The sequence below is a fragment of the Panthera tigris genome, chromosome B2 (genome assembly GCF_018350195.1).
Source record: "Panthera tigris isolate Pti1 chromosome B2, P.tigris_Pti1_mat1.1, whole genome shotgun sequence".
Taxonomy (NCBI): domain Eukaryota; kingdom Metazoa; phylum Chordata; class Mammalia; order Carnivora; family Felidae; genus Panthera; species Panthera tigris.
The window spans coordinates 86,559,835-86,573,020 of NC_056664.1; the positions used below are offsets into that span (position 1 = coordinate 86,559,835).

Consider the following 13,186-nt stretch of genomic DNA (forward strand, 5'->3'; position numbering starts at 1 on the left):
TGAGAGAGAGAGTGACAGAGAGACAGAGAGAGAGAGATGGACAGAGGATCCATAGTCAGCTCCGCACTGACAAGAGAGAGCAAGATGCGGGGCTGAAACTCATAAACTGTGGGATCATGACCTGAGCCGAAGTCGGATGCTTAACTGACTGAGCCACCTAGGCACCCCTCCTTTTAAGACATATTAACTTGAGGGGGTGCATGTGTATCTCAATTGGTTAAAAGTCTGACTCTTGATTTCAGCTTAGGTTATGATCTCATGGTTCATGGGATCGAGCCCTGGGTCGGGCTCTAAGCTGGTAGTGCGGAGCCTGCTTGAGATTCTCTCTCTGCCCCTTCCCCCTTAAAGTAAATAAATAAACTTAAAAACAAAAAAGACATATTGATGTAATCTGATGTTTGAAATTAACAAGCCTTTCAGTTTACTGAAGAATCATCTAATGTAACTAGTTTTTGATGGTAAAGACTTACACCTATAATTCACATATTTTTCAATCTCTTGGCTTTGTTCCTATAAATTCTTTGTTCCTGTAGACTCTTGCATTTTACTTCTGCCTGCTTAAGAGTTGGTGATACTTCCCTTTAATTACTATAAATTTCTCAGATCAAAAATAATTAGTATTTTTAAAAATTGTCAAGTATTTCTAAAGCATAATACTAAAATATTATTAAACAAATATACAATAATAGCAAGAATAAACTGTTTTGGGGTGCCTGGGTGGCTCAATTGGTTAAGTGTCCAACTTTGGTTCAGGTCATGATCTCACGGTTTCTGAGTTCGAGCCCCGTGTCGGGCTCTGTGCTGACAGCTCAGAGCCTGGAGCCTGCTTTGGATACTGTCTGTCTGTCTGTCTGTCTCTGTCTCTCTCTCTCTCTCTGACCCTCCCCTGCTCATGCTCTGTCTCTTTCTCTCAAAAATGAATAAACTTAAAAAAAATAAAAAAAAAAAAACATAAAAAAAGAATAAACTTTTTATTCTTCTTATATATTAGTAGGTTTGGTGCACATCCTAATTACATTTTATTAGTGTAATTAAGGAAGCTTAATATTTAATTATCTTATGTTCATTTTATTAGCCTAGATTAGTTCATCTAGTATGTCTTTCTTTGCATGTACCCCTAAGTGGTATAATTAACATCGCTTAATTTTTCATATCTCATGTTTGTTAATTATATGAACCTAGATTAGTCTATCTGGTCTTTCTTTCTTTTTTTTTAAGTTTATTTATTTTGAGAGAAAGAGAACATAGGTGTGCTCACATGTGAGCATGTGGGGGAGGGGCAGAGAGAGAGGGAGAGAGAGAATTGCAAACAGGCTGCATACCTTCAGTGCAGAGCCTGACGTGGAGCTCAATCTCACGAACCATAAGATCATGACCTGAGCCGAAATCAGGAGTTGGACATTCAACTGACCAAGCAACCCAGGCATCCTTTCTGGTCTTTCTTTTGCATGTAACCTCTAAGATACTTATTTTTTTTCTTTTCTTTCCCCTTTCACACTATTACGGTTTAATAAGTTTTTTTTCCTTTGTAAATACTATGTTTTCAATGTTTACTTAAAAAAGAAATCTAAGCAGGGGCGCCTGGGTGGCTCAGTTGGTTAAGTGTCTGACTTCAGCTCAGGTCATGATCTCGTGGTCCATGAGTTCAAGCCCCCCACTGTCAAGCTCTGTGCTGACAGCTCAGAGCCTCGAGGCTGCTTTCGTTCTGTGTTTCCCTCTTTCTCTGCCCCTCCCCAACTCTTACTCTGTCTCTTTCCTTCTCAAAAATAAATAAACATTAAAAAAATGAAAAAAAATTCTGAGTGAAGCTCTGGCAACCTGGAAACATTTTAATGAAAGTGAAACTATAAAGGTTAAACCTTTTCAATCTTGTGTACCAAGCAGATTTTATTTGAAAAGAAGCTCACCAGTAAAAGAGGGGATTCCACCAACGAACATTTCCTAAGGGTAAGGCCAATGAATAATTTTGATATGTCAAAGAATTGCTGTGGTTTTGAGAAATGTTTCCTGCATTTCCAAGGTGAGTGCAAGCTTCTGCTAGAGATTGCTGCCATATGCGTTTTTGGCATTAAAAAAATTTTAGTGCCATGTAAGTAAAAAAAAATTTTACTTAGCATGTAAACTACATTAGCGAAAAATGAAGCAAAAGTAAAAATTCACCCACATACCTGTCATCTGAGCAATTCACTATATGATTCACATTTGTATGTATAATAAAGGGAGATGCATTGAGGTTTACTGAGGCCCTGTGATTTGTCAGTCTTTGAACTAGGTGTGCCATGCATTATAAAAGCCTTGTGACAAGGTGGTATTATCTGTATTTTTAGAAAATGGAAAAATTGAGACTTAAAGAAGGTAAGTGACTAGCCCTTAGTAACATGGCAGCACATGATATGTGAATGTGGGGCTCCATTTTATAAAATATGTATTTTGTGTTCACAGGCTACATTTATTTGGTCTATTTTTAAGTACAAAGATTTAATTCCTGTTACTAATCTTTTGGGGGAGATGGCATGTTTTGAGAAGTATCACAGCCAATCTTTACACTGATAAATGGAAAGTACTGTATCTGCATTGTGTTTTTATAGTAGTTATGCTGCAGGGGAAAATCCCTTCTTTCTTTCCCAAGTTCATTTAGCTGAGCCAAGAAGCTGATCAAAAGATACTTAAAATTTAAACACGTTTTCTTAACTATTTTTATAAATATATTTCATGCCTTTAAATGATATCTAGTGACATCAGTAAATTCTCTCTTTACCAAAATAATGTTTTTTACACATTTAGTGGCTGACCACTAAGCCAGAGGCATAAATAGCATTTGCCTCCTCATATAATGAATTTGTATGGAAAACCATTTAAAACTGAGTCTTCAAGGGGCACTGGATAGCTTAGTAGGTTAAGCTTGGCTCACTCAGGTCACGATCTCACAGTTTGTGAGTTTGAGCCCCACATCAGGCTCTGCCCTGACAGGGTGGATCTTGCTTTGGATCCCCTCTCCCTGGCTCTCTGCCCCTCCCTCACTTGCACTCTTCCTCTCTCAGAAATGAATAAACCTTGAAGAAAAAAAACTGAGTCTTTAGGTACTTGGCCTTTTAAGGAATGTAGAGGGAACAGTATTAAATGCCACAAAAATATGTACATTAGTTATCTAAACCTGTTTTTTGGGGAGTTCTTGGAGTGCATTTTCCCCTAGAAGCAGTAGCTAAAATTTAAATGATAAGTTTTCAGATGAGCTCATAATAAATGAATAGGTATGTCTCCATGTGTTTTTAAAGCAACAAAGGTCCCCTCCTTTTTTTCCCCCAAACAAAATTTTATGTAGGAACTCTATTTGAATTTCTTGGGAATCTTTTAACCTAAGTTGAGTTAGCTTAAATAAACAAGGAATTTATTATGAGGATCTAGGTTGTTTCATGTATGCCCACAGCAGGAGTGCATGGAAGATCCAGAATGTCCTGTTTCCACCTCTTGCCTCTTTTTCTCTGTATGCCTGCTTCTTTTCCCTGCATAATTACTTTCTTGGTTTCCAGTCCACATGGCAGAAAACAGAGCTGAGGCTAAGTTGAGACAGGTAAGGTGCAAAATTTGAGAAATCACTGGAAAACTCAGTGATTAAGGTAAATAATATGTATATTTTAAACTTTGTATAGCATTTTATTCAGTTCCACTGATCCATTCTTTAATCACTTTACCTGATAAATCATCTGTTCAGCTTCAGCTTTTGTTAAGCAGATAAAAATGTTAAAGTCTATAAAATCAGCATGCATCTTACTTTCACTTATTTAAATGAGATTTATACAGATTAGAAGATTATTTAATTGTGGTCTCAGTGAGACCTTTAATACTTTTCAACTTTCAATCAAGTACAATCTATCATACATAGATTGTGCAATATCCCCCTAAAGGTTCATATATTAACTTGTATTTTTTAAGTTTTTATTTAAATTACAGTTAATTAACATATAGTGTAATATTAGTTTCAGGTCTACAATTTAATGATTTAACACTTACATATAACACCTTGTGCTTATCACAAGTGCCCTCCTTAATCCCCATCACCTATTTAATTCATCCCCCTTCCCACCTCCCCTGTGGTAACCATTGATTTGTTCTCTATAGTTAAGAGTCTGTTTCTTGTTTTGTCTCTCTCTCTCTCTCTCTCTCTCTCTCTCTCTCTCTCTCTCTCTTTTTCCTGATGCTGGTTTGTTTTGTTTCTTAAATAATACATATGAATGAAATCATATGGTATTTGTCTTTTTCTGACTGATTTATTTCACTTAGCATAATACTCCCTACCTCCATCCACATGATTGCAAATGGCAAGATTTCATTCTTTTTATGGCTGAGTAATATTCCTTTGTATACATATACCACATCTTCTCAAAATAAATAATATTTTAATATAACATTTCAAGGTGATGATAAGCAAAACATCAAAATTTTAAGTAGAGATAGGATTAGCATAAAAATAGCCACCAACATCATTTCCCGTATTGTTTTCTATTTGTAAGTAAGCAGTCCAATTGATCTGGAGACTGGTGATTCCAATTCTAAATCCCAGGGAAGGGGTCTGGTTGGCTTAGCTTGCTATTAGGTCCAGACTCATAGACCAGTCAGTTAAGGCCTGGTGGTGGGAGGTGCTTGGTTGCCAGCAGAACCTTGTGGGAGGCTGGGCAGGGACAGGTATGCACTCTACAAAAATACCAAGTTCATGCATGTGAGGAGACTGATTGGGGTTGAGTGAGATGGGGAACTTGACACTCAGTCTGTCTCTCTCTACTTAAGATTTCTCCTTAGACACCACTATTGAACTTATCAACCACTGAAGGGGAGAGTGGAACCCACTTGAACAGAGAATTCAATGTCAGCCAACCAATGAGTTAGTGCTAGCCATGTATAAGACCCAGGGGCCAAGTACTTGGCATGGTTGTTCAGGATGATATCTGATGAAGGCAAGTAGATGTGATCCCTCAGACAGGAAACCAGAGGGGTTTTGATGTTAGGGAAAGGTTGATTGCGTGAACTAGTGATTACTCTTATAGGGTGAGCCAAAGAGTTGGAAGTTCCCTTTTGTTCCTTTGGGGACTCTGGCACCTTTCCAATAACCTTCAAACCACAGCCAGAGCAATCTTTTTAAAATGCAAATTTCATCATTCAAGTCTCTCACTTTAAAACCTTCTGTGGACTCCCACTGATTTTAGGACAGAGACCAATATTCTCATTCTCTCTCTCTCTCTTTTTAAGTAATCTCTGTGGCCAATGTGGGGCTTAAACTCATGACCCCAGGATCAAGAGTTGCATGCTCCCCCTACTGAGCCAGCCAGGAGCCCTGAGACCAGTATTCTTAATACTGCTTGTGTGGTCTGCACTCTGGCCTCTAACAGGCCCTGCTTCTTTCTGCTTTTAGGACCTTTGCACAGGCTGTTGACTCTGCCCAGGGCACCTCCCAACCACCCTTTTTCCCACCCCTCCCCAGGTAATAATTATCTTTGAGAGATCAACTTGGATGTTCCATCCTCAGGGAAGTCCCTTCCCTGATTACACAGGATGAGCCAAGTTCTCTGCTGTGTTAATAATCAATTATAAGTAACAATAAAACAACAACAATAATAATAACAGCTAACTGTCATGGGACAGATAGTTTCTGAGACTTGTTTAATCCTCACAACAACACAATGAGGTAGGTGTTACTATTTTTACATGAGGAAACTGCTTAGAGCCCATGGCATGTATCACAATTAAGGTTAAAGAATGAATTAAACAGGCCCTGGCAGTGGCCAGGATGGGGCTGAAGGGCAGCCTTTTGTTTAAAAGGGAAGGGCTAGGAGTTGGTCTTGAGGCTATGTTTGTGAAGCAGAGCTCGCTGTGGCCTGGGGGCAGTGTGCTTACTTAGGATGTCTTTGAGAAGAGATCAGTGATGATTATGAAGGCTAAAACACTCTCAAGCCGCTTCTTGCTGTCCACCATGTCCACTGTTAGCCCTATGAGAGGAAGAACTCCTACATTAGCTGTTGTATCCTAGGAACTCAGCTCTTGGTCTTACATAAACTAGTTCCTCAGTAAGTATTTTATGAATCATTCAAAAAAATCTCCAAAACTTTGGAGGTGTTTTTGAGCAAGCTGCATTTGAATTGTATCCTAAATTGTATGCCTAAAGATACAGCATTGATAGTGGGACTTGTTCCTCAGGGATTTAATTTGATCTTGGGCTAAATGGTGGATGCCCAGGACTTGAGGGGACACATGTGTGGACCTTGCTTAGGGAACAGGTGAGCCGAGGGACCAGATCTCAGACCTCAGGAGTGCTGGTCTCTAAAGTGAGGCAAGGTTGAGAGGAGCATTCTGCCCCAAGTAGAAGTAGACAGATCAGAGTCTCATGCTCTTTACACAGGTGGTTACAAAGACTAGTTTGTGGAAGGGGATGTTTTACCTTTATAGTTTGGGGATCATGCATGTGGGAGATGAGGCTGCGATGAGTACATTCTAGAACTCATAGAATAATCTGGTTCTGTGGTGCCAGTGGGCTCAGAAAGCTGCAGATGGTCACTACTGAAAGAGACCCTGAATGTGATTACTCTCAATTCACAGAAAAAGAGCTACCTCACAAGCTTCCTGTACCAAATAGCACTACCCTCAGGGCTTATGTGATTGTATACCTAACGGGGTGTGAGCAGCTCTGAGAGCTAGATGCCTGGAGAGCAACTCTAGCCTTTCTTCCTGTAGTTTTGCTCCTGGGACCCTGCCAGGGTGGTCCAGCCATGAATCTATTTCTAGATTCTGAAGAAGGGAAAGGCAGGAGACTGGCCTGGATCTCTTTGGCCTTGTGGGAAGAAGTGAGCACCTTCACTTAGGAAGAAATCCATATCCCTCCCTGCTATAGGAAAAATACAAGGAAGTGGGAGGAGGAAGGTCTGGCTGAGTGAAGTAGACACTTCATTTAAGGGAAACTTAAAATATGAAGTATACCTAATAAAATGTAAAAACAAATGTTACTTATACAAAACCAAGATTATAACCAAGGATACAAATTATATAAAAGTATATATAGTAAAGAGTAAATAACATATAGTAAAAATAGTAAATAATAGATAACAATAAACCTTTTCAAAGGCTATCCTTTGACTCATTTTAATTCACCTTTAAAAAGGTGTCCATTTCACTAAACTTTGTAGAGTATAGCATGTTCTAATTAGATAATTTCTGAGGAGAGCAGTGAGTTGGTCTCCAAATAGCAAGGGACTTTAATTTATCTTATGATTTTTAATAGTGTTTGGAATCTGAAAAATATCGAGTTAAATGTGTCCTTCAATTTTGGATTCTTTTAACTTTTAGGATTCTTGTTCTCCATGTGTCTAATTATTGGGAGCATTTACAAGACTGTCAGAAAGATAAGGTTCCCCCCCCCCACTTCTCTGTGATAATAAATGTTCTTTTGCCATTGTAAAGCTGAAGTGTCCATCTCTGTTAGTGTTTGCATTAGCCTGTAAGAGCCTGAAGTTTATAACCTAGATTCTGGAGAGAAACTAGCAGTGATAGGTTGCTAGGAAAATCTCTCAGCTAATTAAACAACGTGCCTTGAATTATTCTGAGCCTCCGTCCTGCTCAGTAATCCTGGATCAGTTGAAAATGAGGCTGATTTTTAGGTTTGTCAAAACATAAATTAGAAATAAATGAAAGTCTAGACATCCTATTTTCAATAATTAAAGAAAACCAGAAATAAAAAAATATAATTGTATGAAAATGTTCAAAACAATTTGATGTTCAGGAACAATGGAATACTTAAAGAAATTATGATATATCCAAATACTGTATTTTAGTTAGGTTAGAAATCATAGCTCCCTCTTTTATAGAAATCAGCAGAAATAGGTACAGTTTAATATTTTTACCCTGTTACCACTTTTCAAAATAAAAATGGGACAGAAGGGAGCCTGTTTAAGATTATCCAGATTGGAATTAATTTTGCGACTTGAATATATTAGAAAATGGGAGTTAGATCCTCTAATGAGGACCAGGTCCCAGACTATTCAAATAATTTACTTTTCTGTTTGGAGTTATATGAGGGATTGAGAAGAAAGTCTGAGAGGAGGTTCACGATGTGGTGGGGGCAGGGGGGGTGATTAAATGAGTATATAGCCAAGGAGCTGTTTTAAGCCTGACAACTTCATTCTATTTTATATTTCCAGTTGTGCTAATCCTAAATCTGCTGTAAGAATCTGTTTTCCATTTCCTACTAATTTTCACCCCCTCTAGATGTTATTTTTTGAGCAGTTTTCAGAAATCTGCTCCTTGATAGAAAATTATCTTTCTGTAGATACTTAGCCAAGACATACTTGGTTTGAACTTAATTTCACTAATATTCATGTTTGGAAGAAAAGTAAAATTGCTATAAAGGACAAGTCAACTAGTATTTGTGGTGTAGACCTTTGTAGCTTTATTTTATTAAATCTTAATTTTTCCCTTTGGCCATCTGATGTTTTAATTTTTACTGTAACCTTTAATTTAGCTATTGTTGGTTCTTAAACACATTTTCCTGCTTAGTCTCTGAAATTCCAGTGAGGGGAAAAAAACAATGTAAAAAACATGCCAGACCATTTCTTATTAAAGAGCATTCAGTCAAAAAGTTGAATCTGGACTATAAAACTCCCCTAGGTGCCTCCATGGGGTTCTAAAGCATTCGCATCATGAAGGCCCAGAGTGTGCTTTTTTTGCCTTTAGCTCACTGTGCTTTTCTTTCTTGTCTTTTTATTCAGCTGGAATGCTTGCAAACTGCTAAGGCTGAGATCCTGAGGAACCCAGCTGGAGAATGCCGTCTGAACGCTGCCTGAGGTTGGGCCCGTAGGATGCTTCCTTGCTTGGTGTAGTGTACCCCGAAATAGTTACCCTGCACATCCCAGGGCTTAGTACAGAGCAAGGCTCAAGACGTATTTGAAGGAATTAAGTAAACCAGTTAGAGTGTGTATGAGTTTAGTGTCATAGCACATGGGTTAACCACTGTGATCTATTTACGGGTCAAACCTAGGTACATCTCATGGTTCTTTGAATGATACTGTTTACTATATTTTTTTATTTGGAATGTTTAAAAAAAAGAATACTTTTATAAAGGTAGATGATTTAAAAAAGAATCAGAAAACTATACTTGTATAAATATCACCATCATCCCCTTTAAAGCAATCATTCTGGGAAGTATGATATGTATTCTCAAAATACTCTCAACATTCTTCTAATAATTCATTTATTTAACAGATATTTATTGAGCCAAACACTCTATGCAGAGGATCCAGCCATGAATAAAAGAGAGAAGGTTCCTGCTTTCATAAAACATATATTCAATGGAGGAAACTGATATCTAACAAATCACACCCAGTAACAATGCAGATATAATTGTGAAAAGTGCTCTGAAGGAAAAGTATAGGGTTGATAGAATGACAAAGTGTCTTCCTGAAGAAGTGGTCTGTAATTTGAGCACTGATGCGTGGGGTGACATGGGGAAATGCTCTGGGGCAGGAAGGAACTTGGCACATACCCAAACGTGTGGATGCAGTCAAGAAGAAGACACAGGGCATTTTTTTGAATATTCAAAGTGGACGCAAGTCTTTATTATCCTCTGAGGAAACAGTCAAAAGGATCTTCAGAGCAAAAAATGAGAGGTGTGAAACAGAGGAGATTCTTTTTATTAATTAAGAATTGTGTATGTCTCTGGAATAATGAGACTGCCTTTCTTCCACAACTCTGTAACTATTAGAGTTGACTGGTTCCAAAAATATGTTCAGACATGGAAGGAGGCATTGTTACAGCTGGTTACAGTGCTGCTTCACTCCCCAGAGCCGGTCCGTTGCTCTAGATCAGCGTTTCTTAGTGGGGGATGGTTTTGCTCTCAGTGTACATTGTGCAATATCTGGCAACATTTTTGGTAGTCACTGGAGTTGGGGATGCTATTGGCATCTGGTCAGTCGATGGTAGGGATGCTGCTGAACATCTCACAATATGCAGGATGGCTCCCCATAGTAGATAACGATCTGGCCCCAAATGTTCGTTTCACTGAGGTTGAGAAATCCTGCTCCAGATGTGGCATCCAGCCTATACAGGCACATAGAGACCATGGTATCTGTCTGCCACCACCTCAGCCAAGTGATTTATTTCTAACTACCAGGATCTATGTGCTTTTTTCTCAAAATTGTTTTTTACTTTAAATCTACCATCTCTGCTTTTATTGATCCACTCTGACCTCTCTGCCACCTGTCCTCCCCTGCACCTTCATCTCCGTAATGGTCTTTCCTTCTCAGCTATGATTCACAGCTCTCCCTTCCCCACCTTCCAGACTTCCCTTGTTCCCTGAGGAACTGTTGCACTGTGATTGTCTGCTCTGCTCTATAATCTCCTTACCCTGAAAAGCTCCCTTCCCCTCCTGACTTCACTGAGACCTGTCCTCTCCTGAGGCCCACTTGGAGCCCTGCTAAGAGCCCTCCTCACATCTCATGTATTTGGGGGGATAGGTAGAGAGATTGTTGTCACCTGGGACGTGGTTTTGCTTCTCCATCATTACTCTTCAAGTTGGTTGTCTGAGAAGGCAACGATAACAAAATACAACAGAGACATACTCATTCTGATGCTCTTCAACTCTCTCTCTCTCTCCCTCCTCTCTCCTCTCTCCTCTTTCCTCTCTCCTCTCTCCTCTCTCCTCTCCACTATAGTTAGGGTCATTTCCCCTCATTTACTGAGCATTTGGCACCCAGATGACAGTGTTCTTCCTCATCACAAACCTGTTGCAATTTCCCAGTGTCCTCAGTGTCTGCAAGGAGGATCCATCCAACTTGGTGGCCTCGGATCTTCAATCTGCTTGTCTCCAAAACCCTTGTTCTACTGAGACATCAACTCCCATGGTCACACCTTGGACCTTGCATCCCAGTAGTTGCTCTGTTTGTGATACCACTATATCAGCCACTTTACTCTTACCAGGATCTCCTCTCCGTCTAGCTTTCCCTCACTGTGGTTGTACTTCGACCTCCTTGCAGTGTCTCATCTACTGGCCTTGCTACTTTCTACCAACACATCATCCACTTCTTTCCCTCATTTCCCTTCTGATCCAGTTTAGATTCTATAACTTTTATCTTTTATTTTTATTTTTTAAATTTTATTTTATTTTTTTAATGTTTATTTATTTTTGAGAGAGAGAGAGAGAGAGAGCACACAAGCAGGGAAGGGGCAGAGAGAGAGGGAGACACAGAATCTGAAACAGGCTCCAGCCTCTGAGCCCAACGTGAGGCTTGAACCCATGAACTATGAGATCATGATCTGAGACAAAGTTGGATGCTTAATCGACTAAGTCACCCATTTTCTACAACTCTTTAAATCCTTGATTTCTCTTGCTTCCTGTGTTTTTGATGCATTTTCCTGACAAAATTCCAACCCAGATGAACCCAGATATCCATGTTTCCTTGCCTACATTGCCTAGTGGAGATGGTTCCACTAAATCTTTATATTTAACAAACCAAAAAAATGCTAAGAGTTTGAATATGTGTTCCTGGTATGCCTGTTTCCTCCCTCCTGCTACTCAAAGGGCAGTCCTTTTCCACCACGGAGCCCATCCCTCCTTCTGTATTTTGAATACTGTCTTTATTAACTTCCTACCAACCTTTCGCTGTTAATTGTGTCTGCACTGTGTTCTGGAGACAGAGCTGTGTTTCTGTTACCCTCTCTATGTAGATGAGTCCCAGATTTACACTTCTAGCCAAGCCTCTCTCTGAGCTGCAGACCTTGTCCTTCCTTGTTCTCAAGGTTTTGACCCTTGACATACTGTTGTGAGCACCATGCTTCCTCCTACCACGGGATCCCAGGACTTGCTCTCCCCTACCTGGAAAACTCTTTTTGCCACAGTAGCTCCTTCTTATCCTTCATCACCCAGCTCCAGCATTATTGCTTCTGGGAGGCCAGATTATTTGCTTAGTGTGTAACTGCCTTGCTAAACTCAATGTTCGACAAGGGCTGCTACCAAGTTTGATTTGTTCACCATTTTATCTCTAGTATCTAGCATGGCACCTGGATAGGATAAATGTTTATTGAGTGAATGAATGAAGGGAGGAATGAAACAAAACTATTCATTTATAATTAAGTCCCTCTCTGTATAATCTTTATTACTTCTTAATCATCCTCTAACATATTGTGTCTTCTTTGCTTATTATTTTGGCCATTGCTATTAATTGTTAGCATTCATTTTAAAGTATGTAAAAATTATAAAGTGTTCTATAAAAAAGAAAAATTAAGTTCCATTATGGAGTTAATAGTCTGCTTACTAAAATAAATAGGGCTGTTTTAATATTGATGTATTTAATTTGTATAGAAATATTTTGATCGTAGAATTGAAGTGATTAGGGTACTCACCTGATAATTCATCAATAGACTGAATTGAGATAATCATGAATAATTCTAGCACTATCATTTTTTTTTTGATCCAGTCTTCTGTTTTTTGTGTGGTCTGTTTAAGAAATGAAACTCTTCATGCTACTTGACTGCTTTTGATTTGTAAGTATTTGATATCTTATTGGTAGCCTCACTAGAAATCTACTTGCATATATTTTGTGTGTCTAAATACTAGGTAAGCATTGATAGAGAAATTGACTTGAATTTTAAAATTTGAAATGCAAATGTTTAAAAACCAGATAGCTGTTTTGGAATTTACATGTTAAAAACTTAGTAAACTCAGTCAAAATTTACTTTATGAAAATGAGACCCTGTGAGAGTTCTGTGATCAAAAATGTTAACTCTGTCAACTGCAAATAGTGATTTGCACTATGGTAGAGCTTCATCTGAGTAGGGTGTACCATGTTATCAACATCATGTTCTGCATTTGATTTTTTAGTTTTTGCTATCAAATCCAGAATGAAAGTTACAGACTTGAAGTCATGAATAGTCCTGTGCCGTGAGACCTCATTTATTTATCTCCGTTACTGAATGCTGACATATGGTCAAATGGTTGCATCCTGTCATCACTAAAACGCAGTCTGCTGCTTCGAGAGTGGGGGCTTCCCATGTTGTACCCACAGAGGCTGTGCCCTGTAGAGCTTATGGAGTTCAGGTGGAAAGGAAGGAGGGACATGTCCCCTAGGAACTTGTACACCGTCCGATAGAACCATGTTGCGAACCATATGTATAATTAAAATTTTCAAGTAGTTACTTTTAACAGAAATAA

At 38.9% G+C, this 13,186-nt stretch overlaps 1 protein-coding gene across 15 annotated transcripts in view; it reads left to right on the forward strand.

Annotated features, from left to right (window-relative positions):
- Positions 1-13,186, forward strand: part of KLHL32 (kelch like family member 32) — a 244,234-nt gene that overhangs the window by 41,532 nt on the left and 189,516 nt on the right. For 9 of the 15 annotated variants that reach the window (XM_042986830.1, XM_042986833.1, XM_042986836.1 and 6 more), the window contains exons 2-3: positions 1,885-1,947; positions 8,751-8,826. The exons of 1 other annotated variant lie outside the window; for it this stretch is intronic. In XM_042986830.1, the coding sequence (XP_042842764.1) occupies positions 8,804-8,826 (23 nt within the window). In that variant the 5' untranslated portion in view covers positions 1,885-1,947; positions 8,751-8,803. Of the gene's footprint in view, positions 1-1,884; positions 1,948-5,407; positions 5,477-8,750; positions 8,827-12,452; positions 12,520-13,186 lie in introns of all 15 variants that reach the window. 5 more of the 15 variants (XM_042986825.1, XM_007084920.3, XM_042986826.1 and 2 more) reach the window with 3 other exon arrangements.